At 45.8% G+C, this 22,145-nt stretch overlaps 1 protein-coding gene across 10 annotated transcripts; it reads left to right on the top strand.

The window, feature by feature from the left end:
• The first annotated feature begins 501 nt into the window (after positions 1-501).
• PPIH (peptidylprolyl isomerase H) lies at positions 502-21,383 on the top strand. Of its 10 annotated transcripts, none has more exons than XM_060398849.1 (10): positions 502-591; positions 927-991; positions 1,283-1,306; positions 1,579-1,623; positions 1,875-1,917; positions 5,277-5,369; positions 8,854-8,941; positions 9,415-9,473; positions 10,084-10,173; positions 21,213-21,383. In XM_060398849.1, exons 1-9 carry the CDS (start codon positions 526-528, stop codon positions 10,150-10,152), a joined length of 552 nt encoding a protein of 183 aa, XP_060254832.1. In that variant the 5' UTR covers positions 502-525; the 3' UTR covers positions 10,153-10,173; positions 21,213-21,383. The 10 variants fall into 10 exon arrangements, with proteins under 10 accessions (XP_060254832.1, XP_027824372.1, XP_060255127.1 ...); XM_027968571.3 differs by having other exon boundaries at positions 9,433-9,473; XM_060399144.1 differs by lacking the exon at positions 21,213-21,383 and adding an exon at positions 17,407-17,614 and having other exon boundaries at positions 1,283-1,423; positions 9,433-9,473.
• Positions 21,384-22,145: the final 762 nt, after the last annotated feature.

Below are 22,145 nucleotides of genomic sequence, written 5' to 3' on the forward strand. Positions count from 1 at the left end.
GAACAAGCCTTATATGCCAGGCTGTTCAAAGCGCTGAGGATAAACACGGTTTTTGCTTCCGGGCCTCCAGACTAGTGAAAAGGGGTAAGAGGCCGCACATATGATGGTTCAGACGGTCTTGGCTGCAAAGGCTGATCAGACCCTGAAGACTGCCTAGTCCAAGCCCCGTAGCCTGAGCGAGAATCATCCGTACTGCACTTACTGTATCCAAGTGAATGAGAGGCCCGTGGGCCTCGAGCGAAAAAAAAGCCGAGGATGTCCTCCGGCCTCAGCGCTCAAGGAGACTCAGGTGAGGTAACAACTTGCGACTCGTCAAAACGGAAGGAAGCCCCGGCCACCCACGCAGCGCGCAGCTTGGCATCGAAGGCAGAGAGCTTCCGGGGGCGGGGCCGACCGCCTCCCACCGCACCGCCCCCCCCCCCGGCTCTTCCTGCGCCTGCGCCGGAAATAAACACCTCCCGGCGGAGCAAGATCATAGGATCGCCGGAACCCCGCGCTCCCGACTTCTGCTTCCGGGTCAGAGGCATGGCGGTGGCAAATTCAAGCCCTGTCAATCCCGTGGTATTCTTTGATGTCAGCATTGGCGGCCAGGTGAGGTCTTGGCAGCCAGCCAGCCCGATGCCAAAGGGAACGTGCACGCGGTCTGGCAGGCAGATCACCTCCTCAGGTGTAGCAAACTCGGGAAGCCAAAAAGTGAAATTGAACCAGAACCTACCGACCTGCGGGGCGGGGGTGAGGGAGTAGGAAGAGGAGGAGTCTTGCGCATCCTAGCGCCCGGCTGGTGGAGGGACCGGGTGGAACGGAAGAGTAGGCTACGGAGGCGGAGGTGGGAGAGACCAAGCGGCATGGGGGCCCGAGGGTTCCCTGTTCGGTGAGGCCTTCACGGGCTTGGACTGGGCTTTCTGAACGTCTCTCGCCGGTTGCAGGAGGTTGGTCGTATGAAGATTGAGCTCTTTGCAGACGTTGTGCCTAAGACGGCGGAGAATTTTAGGTAAGATGATGTTCTTTGCTGGATAAACCAAACGAGAAGCTGGGCCTGTCTGTGGAATCTTCTGCCTACCTCTATCCGTTCATTCACCGTCCTTGAGATCTGACTTCTCTGGGTATCTCTCTGAATAGTCTTGACCGTCCCCTTTTCAGTTTATGTTAATCTGTATGCCTGGACGTCTGACCAGCCAGTTGGTGGGCTAGCTAGCGCCGACGTTCCCCTTCCCGCTGAGGTTAGGGACGCTCAGAGTTGTGATGCCATGGCGACTGAATCGTTCACTCTTTTCCTTTTCAGGCAGTTCTGCACAGGAGAATTCAGGTCAGTCTCTGACGTGGTTGACTTCTCTGCTTGCTCCTGAGGGCTGTCCTGAGGCTGCAGTTGAGGGTATTGGGGAATCACCGGCAGGCCTTGTATGACTGGTGACAGTAATAGAAGGTATTACTATGGGTCTGTCCTCAGTTCATTTGCCTTCTTCGTCTCTCTTCTCCCGACCATCTTTAGAAGGGTGTCTCTGGCTCGACTGTATGGTAAACGTGAAAGGCCTATGTTTACCTGTTTACCATTTCAAGTCTCTTTCTTTTTGCTTATAGAAAAGATGGGGTTCCGATAGGATACAAGGGGAGCACCTTCCACAGGTAAGGCCTTTGGCAAGCCATCCTGGGGGACTTTTAAAATTACTATTAGTATGGTTTAGAATTACTTCCTTGGGGGATTAGTCTCTTCAGAGGAAAACAAAACCATAGCATAATTCTTAGTTCTTGAGAAGGGATGCTTTTGTGAACTCAACCATTGATTTGAGGACTGAAGTGATAAACATTATATTTTGAAATTAATGTTATTCCAAACCACACAATCTTCTCCCAGCATCCTTTGTTCTCTGTTTCAGGGTCATAAAAGATTTCATGATTCAGGGTGGAGATTTTGTTAATGTAAGTACTGTTCCTTTCCTATTAAGGGCCTATAAGTTTTGTTTTTGTTGGTTGTTGTTATTGAAGCTGCTCCTCGGGGAACTGAGAACAGTAGCCAAGTTTGCTGGGGGAGGAGGTGGGAATGGGAATATCCTGTGATGGCTGCTACTCGCTGCATCACTAGATAACATATTAGCACTTTGATTGAGTCACTCACTCCAAATCTCAGTCTTTTAGGGCTGGGAACTGACTTTCCCAGCATACCTATAGGTGATCCATGACAGACCCAAATTAACTGGGCACATGGAATTTAGCTAGAAATCAGTTACAGTTAACTTTCTCTAAATGGGGGCAAGTCCCTTTCCAGTGAGTTAAATGCTTATGCCCTGATTTCCCATTCACTTCTGGTATCCCAGTGCCTCGGAAGGTGAGTTGTTATTTTTTTAATCAAGTTCATTAGTGGGCAAGAAATCAGAGAGTTCTGGAAGGATATTTTCCCTATTCACTAGGAGAACCCATTGAATTAATCCTTCATTGCTAAGCATGATTTTTCTTGCCACTGTATGCATCCCCATTTCAAGCTTCCCAACCTTGCAGGGTTCTGAATAAACCACATTTATGCTTTCTTAAACCTACGTTTGTCCATACCCACCCATTTCTGTGCATGATCTTTCTTATTAATATCATTTGGTTAGTCATGTTGCTGTTTTCTTGGATCTGGGAGACATTCTTTATCCTTTACATGTATATTTAGTTTGACTGTTAGGAGTTTTTTTAAGATTTCTATCTTTCCTACCCAGATAAGTTTACAAAGTGGCAGATTTGGGGCTGAATCCGAAACAGATATGCTTTGTATCATCTGTATGATGTTGTAAAACTGGGAAATTTTCCGGAAAGTTCTGGAGTTTTGTTTTCTCTGTTACAACTGAAAAGTAGGGGTGCACTTGGCCTGTGTTTCTCATGTAGCAACATTTGGTTGAGTCAAGTAACAGCTCCCTTTAGACAGGTATGTCCTTATTATTTCACCACAGTTCCCACCACTGGCTTCCCTTCTTTACGTCACATACTCCTATAGGCATTTAAGTTTGCAACCCCTGGCCACGACTGATTAGAGTAGGGCTTGGGGTGACCATATCCTTTTTTATTGGCAAGTAAGAAGGGCTAAGATGCTATTCTCTGTGTTCTTTCTTCCAAAGGCTTCTATACTGCTATATTGTCTTAGCAGGGATAGGACTAACTTCTTATGGGTCATTGCTAGGCACATGTGATCACTTGCTAATTGCTCTAGAGTTAGCAGTTAGTCAGCCAGAAGGCTGTCAGGGAGAAGAAATTACTCAGAGCCACCCTTAGGGCAGAAAAAATAGAATGAGCAAGACGTAGAAGCAGAATTTGAGACCTTCTAAAGTTGGACTAAGAATATTTGCTTGTTTGTTTGTTTTAATAATGTGTTTTAAAAATTTAAAAGATAATGTATTTTTTCTGGTTGCAAAACAAAAGTACAACAATGAAAATAAATCGTCTCAAGGAATATACTCTTGGCATTTTACTTTACAATTGCCCATCTTATTGTTGCGAACATTTGTATGTCAAATATAACTTTTAACAGACTTAAACTTTTAAAAATTTATGCTCAGTCACTGTGTTTTCCCTTGTCACGATCTACTTCCAAAACATTCTTGCTAATAACTCCTTACTGTTACCTTAGGAAAAGACAGTGAATTTATTTGATCAGTCCACTATCATGGAAGATTTAAGTTGCTTTCTGTTTTTTGTCCTGCAAATCAATTTGGTCATTTTCCCTACTCTGGCTTCTGGAGCACAGTAGATAGTATGATTATAGAAAATGATGTATTAACTGATCTTTTCTCTAGGTTTTTTTTTTTTTTTTAATTGGAAAGGAACATGTTTTCTCTTCCTTCTATATGTATGTGTGTATTTATGTGTAGTTAAAGAAATCCCATGGACAGAGGAGCCTGGCAGGCTACATCCATTGGGTCACAAGAGTCAGACATGACTTAGGGACGAAACAACAATAACGACAAAGATACAATAGCTCACATTTACACAGAGCTCTGTGGATTGCAAAAAGTTTTTCTCATAAACACTGATTGCATCTTTGGGGCACTGTTGTAAAGAGTAGGTGATTTCATTGTCACTTGATAGTTGAGGAAACTGGGGCTCAGAGATAGGAAGTGACTTCCCCAGCTCATAAATGATAGATCTGGAACTCAAAGCCCATCTTTCCACTATACAGAGCTTGGCTGTACCAATAACTTTTAATCAAACACTTTGAGAGGTTTTTCGCTTCCCTGGCTTACATTAATCCCCTTTAGTGGTCTTTGCTCCAGTAAGGGCCCCTTGATTCTGCACTCAGTGTTTTCACGTCCCATCATGTACCCAATATTCTTTTTGTTTACTGACTGGCTGGGAGAGATTGGTCTTTGGTAGTCTCTCAATATTAACTTTAAACCCCTGGGGTTCTGTTTAAGGTACTACAGCAAAGCCTTGGTCAGGTTGCTTTATTATCCTGACTTAAGTTCACTCACCTGAAAAATGGGGAGGATAATAATGCGTGTTCCGTGGAGTTGTTGGAAGAGCAGAGGGATAACACAAATAGGGCTAGTTTAAACAGAAATTGGGGATTTATGACGAGGTGTTTCATGGAAGCCAAAGGAAGAAACAGGTCTAGGAACTGGAGAGTCACAGAACCAAGCAGTCCTTTCTGTTTCTCGAGCTTTCTACACATGTGTATTACAGTGCCTTTTTCTTCTCCAGCCCACCTTCCCAAAGATAGTCACCTGCAACTTCCAGGTTTCCACGGTACAAACTCAGTCTCCAGAGAGCAGATACTCTATTTCCTGCTTCCCATAGAAGGAACTCTGATTGGCCCTACATTCTCCCCTCAAATTCCCCTCACCTTGACTTTAGCCAGAAGGATGGTATCTTCTCGTACAGATTAGACTTCCAAGAGCCCACCCACCTGCGTAGTTGAGAGGAGAGGGAAAGTAGTCAGTTAAATGGATTCTCATATACGACTGCAGGCAAGAGAGTCTTTGGAAAGGGCATTGATTACATACGTAATCACTGTTTCCTATCCTCTATTTTGCTTGTGTCTTAACCCACCTTTCTAGAGGCCCAGCTGTGTGACCTGTTTTTTTTTTTTTCCTCAGTGAGGTGCCCTAGCCAAGTTGTGGGCTGCACGTGCCTTGGATGGGGCTTGTTTTGATAACAGGAGAGGGTTAAAGAGGTGTGGCTCCCAAAGTGGCCTGCAGGAGTAAGAAGACTTTAAAGCAGCGAGGCTTCGGGTGCAGCAGCTGCTTCCTGTGAGCTCTGAGAGCCAACACTCGCAAGTCACTAACACTTCTCTTCTCTCTGCTCAGGGAGATGGTACTGGAGTTGCCAGTATCTACCGGGGGCCGTTCGCAGATGAAAATTTTAAGCTTCGACACTCAGCTCCAGGCCTTCTTTCCATGGTAAGTGAGGACCAGTCAGTGTTTGGGGCTAGGTTTACAGCCAGCTGAATTCTGGGCCCCAGAGGGCACAGTCTCTTGGGATAGAAAGAAATGCTTTCCTTCCCTTGCTTGACCCAGGACTCAGCTCTGCCCTGCCTACCTCTTTCCTCAGTCTGGTTTGATTTTGGGGGCTGGACCCACTAGCCAACCAGGGAACCAAACTCTAACTCTGCTGTGTGTTTTCTTACTTTGTGTGAGCCAGGACGTGTGGCCGGGCACCCAGCCCTGCTGCTTAGAATGCAGCCAGCTGTGCTGGCAAGACCCAATGTTCACACACCCGTCACGCCACTCGCCCCTGCCTCTCCCTCACCCTGCCTGCTGGCCGGCCACCCTGTTCAGGGTTCACACCACTCCTGCCCACTCCCAGGACCCTGTCTGCCCATTTACAACCCCACTCAGACATCTTGCTGCTCTCTCCGTCCCCCTGCCCACCTGCTTTAGTCCCCCAGCTACACATCCCTGCTTGTTCCCCCTTCACTACTCCTTACTTACCCCTCTCTCTTCATTTGCCCTTACCCCTCTCACCTTGCCTCCTTCTCACTGTCCAACCCTCTCCCTCCCTCGTCATCACCTATTTCCCTCTGTCAGTTCCCCAACTCTCATTCCCCCAGACCCATTGTTTACAAGCACATTCTCTGTCTGCTTGCCCATTCTTTCACTCATCCACTCAGGCATCCGTCAAGTAAAAATTGTTGCCATCCACTGTTTAGGCCTCGTGGTAAGGCCTGAGGATACAGATCTGATCCCTGCCCTCTAAGGGGGAAGCACACATGCTGGGTGATGAGTCCAGTGTATAATTCATGCCATGAGGGTACTAAGGGGAGGTCACCTCAGTGTACATAAGAGTACTGTGAGGACCCCAAGGAATGAGAGTAATTGCTGCAAAGATCCAGAGAAGTTCTCTACCAGATAAAACAGCATAGACAGAAGATGTGTGACCCTGAAATAGCAGGGTGGCATGGACAAGGGCCAGAAAGTGAGGAAGGTGATGAGAACATAGGTTGTGGATGGGGGAGGGAATGATCTAGTAGAGACCACTGGAGAGGCAGGTGGGTCTAGCTCCTCCCACTGCTGCTGCTGCTGCTGCTAAGTCGCTTCAGTCGTGTCTGACTCTGTAAGACCCCAGAGACGGCAGCCCACCAGGCTCCCCCGTCCCTGGGATGCTCCAGGCAAGAACACTGGAGTGGGTTGCCATTTCCTTCTCCAATGCATGAAAGTGAAAAGTAAAAGTGAAGTCGCTCAGTCGAGTCTGACTCCTAGCGACCCCATGGACTGCAGCCCACCAGGCTCCTCCGTCCATGGGATTCTCCAGGCAAGAGTACTGGAGTGGGGTGCCATTGCCTTCTCCGGGGTCTAGCTCCTAAAAGGCTCTAAATGCCAGAATAAGGATGAGGTTATGTGGACTTGATTTCATGGAATGTGGAAAGCCATACACTTTTTTGAGCGGGACTGGTCGACTTTGTGTTTTAAAACGAAGATCCTGGCTGCAGTGTTTGAGTGGCAGATAGGAATGAAGAGGCTGGGGCAGAGAAGCCAGTTAGGAGGCTGCCATAACACTCGGGTGAGCCTGGCGAAACAGACAGCGACAGCATACAAACCTCCTTTTCAGAAAGTCAGCCTGGGCAAGCACGGTACTGTGCCGAAGGGGCTTAGGTGGGCTTGGGTCGTCGTCATGAGGATTGGAACCCCTCTAGGTGTGTGCCGCTCTGTTAGCATCTGGGGAGGGGTCAGAAAAAGGTGGAAGGAAACTTTGCTTTCTGCTGCCTTCAGGCTGACACTGGTTAAGCCGTGTTGTCACCCATCCTGTAGCACAGTTGTTTTAATTGTAGCAATTGTAGCACAACTGCTTCCGTTCTCCACTACATCATGATGAGTTCCTCAAGAGCAGAGGCTGACTTGCATTGATCTCCTAGCCTGACTACCTGATACCGAAAGGTGCCAAGCAGATACTGATGAATGACTGAAAGATAATCGGAATAAGGGCTAATGTTGAGCATATTCTCAGCAACAACTTTGTTTGCATTAATTCATTTTAATCCTCAGCATCCCTTTGAGATAGTGCGAATGAGGAAACAGAGGCATAGAGAGGTTATGCAGCTAAACTAGATCACAGGCAGGAGTGGGGCTGGGATTCAAGATAGATCATCTGGCTCCAGAGCTTGTGCTCTGAACCAGTAAGCTATTCTGCCGGAAGACTGGCTAAATGACTGACGGAAAACACATGTCGTATGACCGTTTGCCTACCTGCCTGCTAATAAGTGTTTATACATTGAGCAGCAAGGTAGATAGATAGGAAAAACAAAAAGGGAGGGAGGGAGGAAGAGAAGAGAAGGAAGAAGTGGGACCACTGAGGAGTCTGCCCTTATTCCAGAGTTAGGTCTTTTCTCACTGGCTCAGGCAGTCCTTGCTAATGTGAGATGTTGCTGCATACATGAACAAAACCCCAAAATAGTCTCATCTCACATGGGGAATTTCCAAAATATAAAGTGAAATCCCTTCTAGACAAAGTCTCTAATGTATTTCCTACATTTTCATTCCTTCAATGTTAAACGCAGACTCAACTAATTTAAACCCATTAAACATCCAGTGAAGGCTAGTGACCTATCTGATGATTTCCAGTGTTGTTTCCATAGTATTACTTTTATGAGAGCTGTGCTTTTAATAGTACTAGTGCTTTCAGGTTTCCATTTTCTACTCAGCTTTTTCCAAAACAAGGGAAGTATGCAGTGAAATATTCACATAGTTACACAGACACCTGGTAAGCTAGTGCTGCTGAAACATGATAGGGTTTTGCTGATTGCCCTGTGTTGTCATTATATAATGCATTGTGAAGTGTAATGATACAAAGACAATTTCAAGAGAGGAAAAGGAAAGGGGTATGGCTGGAGAATTTCAGATCCTCAATTTTAAAAGTTAATTTTTCCTATAAAATTGAACAATAAAGGATTTGGGGTGGAGCTGTAAAAAGCACGTCATTAATTAAACGGAATCTTTTTTCTAGCATGGCAACTTCTTGCACCTTAAACTTTTTTATTACCATTATTTCGGGACAGTACAGAGCCATTCAGACAAAACAGTTTACAGCACAAGTGACAGGCTTTTTGTGAGCTGGTAGCTAATTCGTTACGTGTGATCCAGTTATCACCAGTACTGGCCTAAATACAGCAAATCAGATTCCATAAACAATTTTTGCCATTATAAAAATTCACACTGTAGGAGACATGTGTAGTTATTGAAGGGTCTAGCTCTTTGAGGGCAGAAATTGTGTATTCTGTTCCTCTCTGTGTCCTTGGGGCCTAGGTCAGACCCTGGCTCACAGCTGATGCTCAGTCAGATTTGCTGGAAGAGCACGGAGGAGTCAGGGCTATAGTCTCTTTTAGGGAGTTCAGCCCTTCAGCTGACGTGGCCAGGAAAACTCACGGTGTATCTGTTTGGTTTCCATCAGGCAAACAGCGGTCCCAGCACAAATGGCTGCCAGTTTTTCATCACCTGCTCTAAGTGTGATTGGCTAGATGGGAAGCACGTGGTGTTTGGTAAGTCCTGTTCCTGTCCTTGTCCAGGTCCCCTCACCCAGCATGGAGCTTCTGAAGGAACTGGGCCCCCAACTCATGTGTTCAGTCGGTGTAACTGCCCTGGGTAGTAGTCAGGAAGGTAGAAGCTCTGGTGGGTGGGAAGGATATGTGGTTAGAGGGGATGACGAAAGGGCCGTATGATGTAGCGAGTAGCCACCTGGGCAGTGTGTCTGTGTAGGTGTGGGTGTGTCTGCAGGGGGTAGCAGCATGAAGAAATACCACACAGGCAGCATGGTACAGTGGGGGCTTTGCAATTGTTCCGACCTAGGTATGAGCCCTAACTCTGCTCCTTACTACCCGTGACTTTGGGAAACATTTCATTTCCACTCAATATTAATTTTGTGATGTTAGTCTGAGGTTCAAATAAGATAATGGCTGAGAATGTGCCTTGCGGGTCTGGAAAATATTCTGCAAATGAGACTAGTCAAGTCCAGCTCACACTCTTCCCACAGGAAAAATCATTGATGGACTTCTGGTGATGAGAAAGATTGAGGTGAGTCCTGTGGTGCTGACCTCTGACTCAGCCATTCTGGCCTTGTACTGCCTGACTAGTATTGAGGAGCAGGAGAACTTGTTCAGCCACGCTTCACAGGGAGGAGAGACAGTGTGCCTCCCAAGGTTTCTGGGCCCTAAGTTAGCCTCTCTTGTGCGAACGGAGCTTTGGCCTCTGCTTACTGTTTCACCTAACTGATGCAATCCTCCTCAGCATTGTATTCAAGGTTCTTCATGACTGAGTCCCTGCCTCCCTCTCCACCACCTCTTTTGCCCCTTCTGCCGCTGCCACTTCCGTGTTCTCGTCACATCAGGCTACTAGCCCGCCCTTAAATATGCATACACATCCCTGCCTCTTGCTCCTTACTGCCCTGAGTCTGCTCATGCTGTGTCCTCTACTCTGTCTTATAACTTACTACATGTCATGAGTTTGATGAGTGGGGTTTTTTTTTTTTTTTTTGAGATTATACATTTTCTCTTTGATCTGTATTATATTCTTGTCAGATCAGCCTGTGAGCTGTCAGTCCTTAGCACAGGGGCTGGCAGGCATCGGTAAGTGTGTGTTGAGGGGTGTCAGAGTGGAGGAATCACCACTGTGCTTTCTCTCCTAGAATGTTCCCACAGGCCCCAACAATAAACCCAAGCTGCCTGTGGTGATCTCACAGTGTGGGGAGATGTAGTCCAGAGGGAGACTGAATCAGGTAAGTGTGTCTTTCCTGATCAGGAGTCAGGATCCCAGAGAGGGCAGCACGGTCTGGTGGAAAGAACTTTAGACCTGAAGATGCGGGATTGAGCACATTTTCTCTCTGTGTGACCCGAGAGAAGTCGATTCCCTTCCCTGAGCCTGTTTTTCTCATCTGTCCAGTGGTGATAATGCCTGTCTCCCAGGGTCACTGTAAGGATCAAAAGAGAAAGGTTGAGTGGGACACCTCATTTTTCTAACACTTTATAGTTTACAAACTATCAACCTGAAAACCATCGGGCACTTTCTGACAGCACTGTTAGACACTCGCTTCGTTCAGTAGTCCCACTTAGAAAGACCTGGCTGCAGTCCTGGGTGATTGGGAGCAGCCTGCGTAGCCAGAAGGCTCTCTTGTCAAGCTTCTCATCAGAACTGATGCTGCAGTCCCAGGCCCTGACTTTGTGTTTGCCAGACTCAGAGGTGAATATGACACATTTCTCAGCCCACCAAGACTCACTTCCTACCGAGGCTTGCTACTCACCGCCCACTCTGTGCTGGACATTGGACATGGAGAGTGGGAGAAAAAATTGAACGATGCCTCCACCTTTTAGGAGCTTATGGGGAATAAAAACACATTCTCAGAAGTGATCACTAGTAATATGCGTGATGTTGCTAAGTATTAGTATGAATTCAAGAAAGAAATTGAGCACTTCCAGCTAGGTAAAGGATGGTAGCGCTTTGCCTTTCTTTCCTTTTTCTTCTTTAAATTTTCAAACCTGCAGGATAATTGGAAGAATAGTACATTGAAACCTATATACTTTTCGCCTAAGTTTGCCAATATTGAACATTCTTGTTGTAGCATTTTGCTTTGGCTTTTGTCTGTCTTCTCCCCTCACCTCCCCTTCCCATTCCCGCTGTTCCTCTCCCACTCCTCTTCTTTCCTTTCTTTCCCTTACTTCATTTCTTTCCCATCTGGAAGTTGGAGGACTTCTTGATACCTTACCCCTAAATTCTTCAGCAAGTGACTCCTAAAAATAAGAACATCGTGCATAACCACAGTAATGTTGTCTGACATACAAGTTCAAACTTCCCCAGTTATCCACAAAGTAACTTTTCTAGCTCTTAAAAGAAATCCAATCAGGATTCACATATTTCATTTGGTTATTTATTCTTAGTTAGGAAAGCAACATAATTCACCTGAAAATTTTCACGCAGAACAGCTAAAGCACCCCCCTTCTCCTTCTGCATGCCCCCCCCCCCCCCGCCACTGCTCTCAGAGGTAACTGCTATGTCAGTCTGATGTATGTCCATGGGGCCTTTCTTTGCCAATCTAATTTGGAGAGGTTTTGTTTTTTCCTAAATGGCATCATACTATTGAGTTGGCCAAAAAGTTTGTTCAGGTATGTCCATAAGATGTTACAGAAAAACCATACGAACTTTTGGGTCAACCCAATATTTGCTCATTATTTTATTTCCATTTGACATATATCTGGAAGACTTTTCCTATATCATTCATATAAAACTATGTAGTACTTAAAACTGATACGCTATATATCTGTAGCATATATCTGAATAATTACAAACTTTATAATTATACAATTTGACTTGAATTAAGTGTACATTTCTGCGTCTTAGTTTTTATTTTTTATGTTGTGGCCATTTTGTCCTGAATATATGTTAAAAAAAATTAGCAGTGGGTTGCTTATCTTAACTTTGGTGATATCCTTTGTTAAAGAGAAGTTCTTAATTTGATGAGATCAGAATTTTTCATCTTTTCCCTTGTGTTGTGTTTTAATCTTGTTTAAGAAGGTCCTTTCTACCTCAGTTTAATGCCTAATATTTCTGTAGTTTTTCTTACAAAAGTATCTAGAATTTATTTTTCTGGATTCTGCCATTTTTTTCAAATGGAGGTCTAGTCAAATACCAGAGCATCTTAACGACTGTGCATACCTCCATCTGTGACTTACTTTGTGTTCACAACATCTGGCACTTAAAGGCATTCAGTTAAAATTTATTACATGAGTTAATAGAGAGGGAGAATGTCAGGCATTTTAGGCATGGATCTGGTGTGAGCAAATGCCAGGGTAGGAATGCACAAGTGTGTGCTGAAAGCTCACGTGGACCCTTGTCCAGCCAAATGCTCCCTTCTCAGCCCCAGTTGACAGGCTGAACTGTCTTTTCTGACGGTACTGAGGGCCCCAGGCCCAACCTGCTATCCCCACGCCCTCACTGTGGTTCATTCTCCCTCCCCGTCTTTTCTGGGCCAAACTAAAGTTGAATTCATTGGTCCTTTTCCTTCTAAAGACTGACCACTGATCACCACTGGAGGACAGAAGATCATTAAAAACAGTAAAGTTTAGAAATCCTTTTATGTTTGCAGTCTTTTCTCTACATTTTTCTGATTCTGGGAGTCCCTTAAGAAAGTTACTGGAAATCCATGTTAGGAGTTTGTCTTCCTGAAGGTGGCAATCATCAACCCTCCTCTCCTCACCTGCTATGAGCGAACGTCATGTAAACCTTTGCCTCTATGAAAGCCCTTCTTTTCCGTCTACAACCCCAAGCAGAACAAATCGCAGGGGTGCCCTTTGATGCCCCAGAGGTCCTCTACAGCCATGCTGTCCAGGGGGCATTCCTTTCTGTGCTGGTGGAAATGTTTTGCATCTGTGCTGTCCATTGTGGTAGCTTCTAGCTACATGTGACCGTTGAGCACTGGAAATGTGGCTGTTGTGACGGAGGGACTCAATTTTTATTTTTATTTAAATTTAAAGAGCCATATGTGATACTTTCAACTTAGTCTTCTAACCTTGACTTGCTCAAAATTAAATCTTTCTTAGCTTATATTTAGAGACAATAGAGTAAAAGCAATTCTATCACTTAGTGAATATTTCTGGTGCTCACATTCTGAGCTAAGAACCTTACTTTAATTATCTCATCCAACTTTACCAAGTTGAAAACTCATAGGTTTTAAAGTGTAGGGAGTCTGAGTGGTAGTCTGACCTTAAGGCATTCCACAGACGGGGTCCTCAATTTGGGTTTCTGAGTAATGGATTTGGGAGAAAGTCAGGAAAAGAGGTGAGTAATTCCCCCAGGAGTATGGTATCTTTCCATCATGTTTCTCCCCAGCTGTAAAGTTACAAAGATCTCTTAATTTCTAAAGGAGTATTTCAGATCCCTCAGGTAGTGTCTGGGCGGAATAATGTTTCACAGCCAGTATAGATGATGTTTTTAAGTCCTCCTAGGCAGTATTTCTCAAACTTTAGTGCACATATGAGTCACCGGGAGGTCTTGTTACGGTGCTAGTTCTGACTCAGTCTGCGTGGGACCTGAGGTTTTGCATTTCTGACCAGCTCTCAGTTGATGCTGGCCCTGACCTGGAGTAGCAAGGCCACAGGGAAATAACAGCCTGTCTTTTAATTGAGAAGTCACCGTGTTCCAATCAGAAAAGACACAGAAGGAGATAATCTTTTGATGGTATCAGTCCAGCAGGAATCTACTGCATTCAAATCAAGAATTCACCTATCAGGCGTTAGAGGCCTTGTGCCGAGGCACTGGAAATAGAGGAATGTAGGAAGGAGGCAAGACAGGTGAAGTCACTCAATCAGCTGTACCTCCTATGAAGTCCTTCCTTTCACAACTTCTTTTGTGCTTTATCTTAGATCCTGACCTTGGTTGTAGTGAAAGTAAAGTTTTCTATCAGTATACAACTCTAGATGCAGGAACCTAGGTTCTATCTCAGTGAGTCCTTTGAAAGCTTTTTATTATGAATTTGTTTGAAAGTGAAATTTGTTTAGGCATGTCCGGCTCTTTGCGACCCCATGGACTAAACGGTCCTTGGCATTCTCCAGGCCAGAATACTGGAGTGGTTAGCCTTTGCCTTCTCTAGGGGATCTTCCCAACCCAGGGATCAGACCCAGGTCTCCCGCATTGTGGGCGGATTCTTTACCAGATGAGCCACAAGAGAAGCCCAAGAATACTGGAGTGGGTAGCCTATCCCTTCTCTGGCGGATCTTCCCGACCCAGGAATCGAACTGGGGTCTCCTGCATTGCAGGTGGATTCATTATCAACTGAGCTATCAGGGAAGGCTGAGTCTTATCTTCAGGGGAATTTGGGGAACAATGAATTTAAAGAACTCTACTGCTTGACAGCACCAGATCTGGGGATCACAGAGAGACTAGCAGGGCTGTCAGAGCGCACAGCCACTCTTTTCCAAGAGACTCTCAGGCTTTCAAAACAGGATTTTCCTGCTGTCCAGTGCACTGGGTTCTTGGCTACTTACAGGCACATGGCGGAGGTGTGGGGGCGGTGGAACCTTCAGGTCTAACATTAATTTCAAGTTTTGAGTGAGTGAGTGAAAGTTGCTCAGTTGTGTCTGACTCTTTGTGACCCCGTGGACTCTACAGTCCATGGAATTCTCCAGGCCAGGAGTGGGTAACCTTTTCCTTCTCCAGGGATCTTCCCAACCCAGGGATCGAACCCAGGTCTCCCACATTGCAGGCGGATTCTTTACCAACTGAGCCACAGGGAAGCCCAAGGTAGTGCTGAATGAATGTTTTTTAATATTTGTCTCTTAGGAGAAAATATAATTAGCATAGCACATAATTTTACAGCTATCATAGCTTACAATGAGGTGTTATTCACGTTCATACAGTCAGTAGGTTAAAAATTAATTGTACCTGTGGATGGTGGCTATAAGGGATGTGAAGCTGCTGTTGTAATGACTGAGTGTAAGTCCTCCTAGGCAGTATTTCTCAAACTTTAGTGCACATCTCAACCTGGGATTTCCTGTAGATGTGATACATTCCTGTAGAGGAAGATGCTGAAAGACACCTTGGTTAGACATCTTGGCTAACCCTTCATTCATTTCACAACTAAGAACTAATTAATTAAGATAGGCTCCATGCTGCAGATGAGGCTACAAACTCGGAAAGCCCAGTTCTTGCCTTCAGGGAACTCAGTCTCTTAGGGAAACTGGAAAGTACAGTACAGTAAAGCACCGGACTGGAGATTTTAAGATGAAGGAAAATGAATGCTTGTGTCTGCCTGGAGTGTTTAGGAAGACTGCAGGAGAGATGTTTCAGCTGAGTACAAGAATGGAGCTTGTCAGGTAGCTAAAATGGGAGAGCATTCCAGGCACAGGGAATAGCGTGAGCAAAGGTGCAAACCGCAGGAAACAGCAGGAAGTGTTAGGGAGACTGCCAGAAATTCAGTACAGCCAGAGCAAGGTGTGAAAAGCAAACAGAGGCGAGGCTAGAGGAGGCCAGGACAGATGTGAGATCCAGCGCAGGCGGACGTATTCATACTGACTCCATGGTGGGGGTGAGCTTTAGGCAGTGTGTACAACTCCCTCCAGCCCCCTCCCACCCCAGGGAGAGAGTCCACCATGCTTCTGAGATTCCAAATGGTGTCCTGGCTGTCCTAGAAGAACCAGGCCAGCAGGAGCTCCTCTAGGTTTTTGAGCAGAAGGACACCCTTACTGACATTGCTCAGAAGTGTGGAGGACAGGCTGGAGGCCAGTGAGGGGCCCCTGCGGCAGTGTGGCCAGAGGAGAGCTTCCACGGAAATACGGGTCTAGGGGGCAGGGCAGCAGATATCTGCATACCTGCTGGGTGTGTAACACTTCCCTGCCCTGAAAGTCAGAAACCCTGCCAGCTATAAAGGGCAGGGAGGAGAGAATGGCTCTATTCCAGTCCCTCCAGTACAAAGGCAAAGCTCCCTGCCCTGAAACCCGGTATACAGAGTGATACAGCATGTCCATGGAATACTATATAGCCTTGAAAGAAGTAGATCTGTATGTGTTGGCAGATTTCTAAGATACATTAAGGGACAAAGTCAAGATACAGTACATTATATACACATGATGCTATTTAGAATTACTCTTTCAGAAGTTACTGTAGTGATGGATTGCTGACTGGTAGTAATGGTTACCTCTGCAGAGCAGAGATAGCTGAAGACTTTCTTTTCAGTTTATGTATATGCTTGAATTTTCTACATTGGGCATGTATTTTATAAAATTCAGATACACAGAAATACATACTGTGTGTATGCAGTTTTAACTAATCCTAGTTCCTCCAGTCCTTCCCAGGAGCATGTGGCTGATATCAGTTTGTGAATCATTCCCTGTTACCCTCCTGGGTATCCCTACAGTACTTGATTCACATCTCTGTTCCCACATTTAACACAGTGTATCATGGATGTGTTGGTCTGGTTTTCTCTAGACTCAGAATTCCTTGAGGCAGGGACCATGCCTACTCACACAGTGCCTGGTCAGGGATTAGAGCTTAGGTCCCAGGGCACCATGCAACTTGTAAAGTGCTTTCGTGCATTTTTGTACCTTCTCCTTGAGGACCCAGGATTAGACTTCTGCCTGAGCCTGTGCTATGACACCAGGACCCACTGTGCTCTGGAGGAGGAGGCGTGTTAGCCATGTTTGGGGAGAGGGGGCAGTGGTAACAGAGTGTACTAACCCCATTCTTTTAGTACAGCCAACTCCAAGGCCATAAACAGAGGGTGTGGACTTTCGTTTCTCTATAGCCCTGAGCCCAAAACCTTTAAGGAAAAGGGATTGCTCTTTGTTCTTGCTCTCCAGAGAGCCATCAAGGTCTGGCAGAAAGCACAAAGACTTTGGAGCCAAGTAGACCAGGAAGCCCCATCACTGTCAGGCCATTAAATCCCTGGGAACCCTAGTTTTCCCCTTTGCTTAATTATAATATATACTACACAGAATTGTGCTGCTACTACTGCTAAGTCACTTCAGTCGTGTCTGACTCTGTGTGACCCCATAGACGGCAGCCCACCAGGCTCCGCCATCCCTGGGATTCTCCAGGCAAGAACACTGGAGTGGGTTGCCGTTTCTTTCTCCAATTCATGAAAGCGAAAAGTGAAAGTGAAGTCGCTCAGTCGTGTCCGACCCTCAGCGACCCCATGGACTGCAGCCTTCCAGGCTCCTCCACCCATGGGATTTTCCAGGCAAGAGTACTGGAGTGGAGTGCCATTGCCTTCTCCCACAGACTTGTGAAGGGTAAATAATAAATGAGATAGTATATTGGCTGTAAATATTATTAATAGCTTCTTCCTTGGTTCTAATGTAATATCCCCCTGCACTCTGCTGTAGGGCACCAAAGGTCTGGCCTGTGGCAAGAATCAGAGCAGTTCTCTTTGGGGAAAGGAGGGTTTGGGGTGCAGAGGAGAGCTGCGAGTGTTTTCTCTCGTGGCCTGTCCCCTTTGAGCTGCTTCTCTCTTCATCCCTCACAGACCCTCCACCTCTGCCACTGCAGGCCTTCCCTTGCTCGATGTGATACTCTTGAGTAAGATAACCTGGATTGGCCCCTGTGTTGGCTTCCCTGCGGCTGCTACCCCATTTGATCAAGACAGAGACCTTGGAAGCATCACAGATTCAAAACCCAAAATTTTGTGTTTTAAAGTTTTCAACTGTAAATAAAGTTGTTTGGTTTTTTTTTTTTCCTTTGTATGTTGTGTTCTTAAATGGTTGTAATGATAGCCCTACCTCCTCATGCCTTAGCTCCAGCTAGAACTGGCTCTCCCCAGAGACCAGCATGGACCAGAGGCAGGCTTTTGCTATGCAGAGTTGATGCCTCAGATTTATAAGCAGTTGTAGCAGTCCCCTCTTAGGTTAAAGCTAATCGGACAAAGAAGACAAAGCTCCAGGGCCTTCTAGCACTATTACTTCCAAAGATGTTTCCATTAGGTTCCATTTGGTTAGTTCTAGAGCCTGTAGGTGAAAGGTCACTAGCTTGAGATATTTGGGGATGGAAGACTGTTTGGCAGAATGTCTTAATCATGATGAAATGGGAATAATGTAGTTAAAAATCTTGGTCTGACTCTGAAGTCATTTTTTAAACAGCTGAGGTCTTGAGACCTTCCCCTTTCAGAACCTTGGTTTCCTCATCTGTAAAATGGGGATAATATTTCTATTTTGTAGTATTGTTGAAAGGGTCAAACAAGAGAATGAATATAAGAGTAACTTGTAAACAGTAGCACACATTGGAAAATATTTGTTTTGAAAGGAAATAGCCCAACATAAAAAGATCCCGTTGAGTATCATGTTCAAGAGATGAAGGGAACTCCCTGGTATTCCTTTCATGAGGCAATGTGTGTGTTATCCCATTCCTACGTTCTCTTGGCTCATGGCAGAGATGACTCATAACTACTAGCAGCAGGCTACTGTAGCTAGCAGAGTAGCAGAGAGTGAAATTCTCAGACACAACAGAACCAGCTTAAAAGTGCCATTTCACTGTACTGGGGGGTCAAGGAAAATGGTGAGATGATCAAGGGCCTCTGTTGTGTGGATATATGCAACTCTCTCTGGTTAAGTAAACAGGATTCAGGGGACACAGGAAAGAAGGGGCTGTGGAGAAATCTTCAAGTAACTAAGTGGAGTAGAATTATAAAGAGACAGGAGGGAGGATGAGCAGCTGGGATCCTGAGTTGACAGCCCCGATGGGACATCAAATTACACTTGGCATCTATATTCTATGCCAGTGTCTGTCCTGGGCACTGGAGCTATGAAAATGAGTAAGATGTGACCCGTTCTTGTGACAGGGACTAGGCAGTTTGGATTCAGTGCGGTGTTAGAATGTGAACCCTTATGAGGGCAGGAAGCTTGGTCTTGTCTTTTTTTACTGCTGTCTCCATCACTAGAAGAGGTAAGAACCCAGTAGCCAGTAAGTGCTCAATAAATTGTCATATGAATGATAGTGGTATGTTTAAGGTGCTATGGAAGCAGAGCGGAGAGACTGGGGGTGAGAGGAAGAGGCAACATTTGAGGTAAGTATTGGCAGATTGGTTGGAATTAGCCTGGAGATAATGGTGGGGAGGGCTTTCTAGGAAAAGGGGACTATGTTCTTGGGCCAGAGTCTATGAGAGATGGGGACCCAGTGAAAGTTTTGCAGGGGAGATTCTTGGAATGAACCCACTGGCTTTTCACATCACTTAAAGGTACACACCAGAGCTGTGGTCACTACACTGGGCTCTCAGGGTGACAGGGGGACTATGGTGTGGAGAGCTCCCACCCTGAAACGGGATGAATTTTGACATGAACTTTCTCCTCAGTGCTTCAGTACCATCTGCAGTGGTAGAGATGTAGCTACGAGGAAAACTAGTTTCTTATTTCTTAAATCGTTCATCTATCTTCATGTGCATTGAGCATGAAGAGAGAGCTTAGTAATTGAATGAGTAAGTAATGATACTTACAAGTAACACTTTAAAGACAAATGTTACAGAATTTATTTTTCTGCTTGAGAAGCCATCCCTTCAAAGCGGTTACATAGGGAAGGTTGCTCACTTATTCTCAAAGGTGCTGCTACCATTATTCTAAGTGTCTTTGTAACTCCACTTTGCAAAGAAGCTCTCAAGCCTATAGGGCACACTTTTAAATGTCCCCAGTGTTGGCAGAATTGCCTTTGAGGAAACATTTTCTTTTTAACAGCCAAAGGTCACCTGGAGCTGGAACAGATGAATAGCAGCTCTGGGGCCGCAAACCTTTTCTCTTGGATTACTGGCACTGCTGCCTAGATAACCTCTGCTATCAGTACCTTCTTCTCTGATCCATTTTCTACATCACACCATATTTAATACATTAAGATACCATGTGTCAAGGACTATGCTAGATGCCTCAGGAACTGGTAGTCCTATAGGGCAGATGTAATGAGTGCAGTACCGTGTGTGAGGAGAGGAAGGGTCTCCTAGTAACACCTGAGGCAAGGTGTAGAGGATGAAGAGGCAAAGGAGAAAGGAGGAACAGAAGGAATAGTATGCAGTAATTCAGAGGAAGGAGTTGTAAAAAGGTCACCTGGAAGGTTGGACCAGGGACGTGAAGGAAGACTGGAAACCAAGTTTAGAGGTCATGCAAGGTCCTGCCAACCACATTAAGGAATCTGGACAATTCTGTGGGTGGTGTAGTCACTGAAAGATTTTAAGTAAGACAGTGTCGTGATCAGATGGCGGTTTCAAACACTGGATGTTGGCGTGGGAACTGTTAGAGTAAGAAAAAAATGATAGTGGTGCTCTAAGCCAGGGCAGACCAGGTATTTTCTATTTTTCAGTGGTTCATGACCTAAGGATGATTTTTAAATGTTTAAATAGTTGGGAAAGGGTTTAAACAGTTGGAAAATCTAAATATTTTGTGACAAAAAACTGCATGAGATTCAAATTTCCATAAGTTACTTTTTGGGAGGAACACATGCACTTGTTTACTGACTGCCTATGGTTACTTTCAGGCTCTGTAAAGCTGAGTGGTTGAGACAGAATCATCTGACCCCTAGAGAAAAAGTGTGCTTACCCCTGCTCTGGGGCTTCCCAGGTAGCTCGGTGGTAAAGAACCTGCCTGCCAATGAAGGAGACATGAGTTCCATCCCTGGGTTGGAAAGATCTGGAGAAGGAAATGGCAACCCACTCCAGTATTGTTGCCTGGGAAATCCCACAGACAGGGCAATATGGTGGGCTGCAATCCATAGAGGTTACAGAGAGTCGGACACGACTTAGCAACTAAACAGCCACCCCTACAATGAGCACTAGATGATGATGGCCTACATCAGAGTAGCAGCAGTAGGAATAAAGACTGGATTGGCATTTAGAGATTTTCTATGACTGATTCAGGGAGGCGTTTAGGAGGTGGAATTGACAGCCTAAATGATACCGATAGGGTAAGTGTTACCACACTAGCCTCCTAGGCGGCTTCCCTACTTCCAAGGTTCTAACCCATTCTCTACTCCCTAGCATTAAAAAAAAAAATCATTCCAGTCCCCATTTCAACTCTAAAATTACCCTTCTCACTACTGCCCTTAAGTTTCAGATAAAATGTTCCTAATTTAACCCGGCCTTCCTGTATAACCCAGCGTCTTCATTCTGGTCCTACATAACTACTTTAGTTGCATTTCCCCCAGACCCCCATCTCTTCCCTCTATGCCTTTGCATAAACCTCCATGTGCTTGAAGTCGGCTCTCTACCTTCTTCCCACGGCCACTCCCAAAACGCTTTGTGCGTTAGCAGCGCTGGGGTGTTTGGTATGTCGCATTTTGAATTTGTGCCTTCATCCCTAGACTGAGTTTAAGAAGGCTGCAACTGGCGAACTTGTCCATCCCCGGGAGAGAGCAGACGCTTTATAAAGAACGAAGGTGCAGGGCTTCATCTACTTCGTGTGGCAGCCTCAATTATGGCCGTTGTAAGAATAACATGCCTAGCTTGCTCAATAAACGTGAGTTGAAATTAAATCTTTTTTTGTGGCCAATACAAAAAGATGTGAATACTTAACAAGACAGTCCTCCTGTGCTTGGAAGGCAGGTCCCCATGGAGTACACCCCCGCCCTCCGCCCTCAATATTTTTAACAGGGGCTTCCTAATAGCTAGCGTGATCCCCCCCGCAGAGTGACTGGTTCGCCGTAAACCGACGCTCTTTGAATGGAGACGTTTAAGTATGTTCCAGAAACTCCCGGCTGTGCCGCGAGTACACGGCCATTGTAGAAAAGACGGCTCTATCTGCAGTAATGGTCTGAGGTCACAGGGACCATATTTGGAGCAGGGCGGGAGGGAGGCCTTCTCCACATGCAGCTATGGTGTCGTCGGGCCCCGTTCCAAGCCCCCAGGTCAGGCCGGGTAATCCCGGCGCAGGCATCTGGCCGTACCTTTCCTTCGGCCAGGACACAACCCTGGACCTGGAGCCGGCCCACCCCGGCTGCAGCCTCGTGAAAGTCACGTCCCCTCTTGCCCGTCCTCTCCGGTTCTCTATGGTTCTCGTGGTGACTCTACTCTAATTCTAGTTCCGGTCTCTATGGCGGCAGCAGAGGCAGGAACGGTTGTAGGTCGGCCGAATTAGCCGCCTAAAGGCCAATGAGAGTGGAGGAGTGAAAGACTATTAGCCAATAGAAACTAGGAGTTGTGGTCAGGTGGTGAGATTGACAACACTATTGACCAGTGAACGATGCTTAGGGCGGGTCGCTCGCAGGGCTTATCCCGCCCGTCCCGCCATTCTCGCT

The sequence above is a fragment of the Ovis aries genome, chromosome 1, assembly GCF_016772045.2.
Source record: "Ovis aries strain OAR_USU_Benz2616 breed Rambouillet chromosome 1, ARS-UI_Ramb_v3.0, whole genome shotgun sequence".
NCBI lineage: Eukaryota > Metazoa > Chordata > Mammalia > Artiodactyla > Bovidae > Ovis > Ovis aries.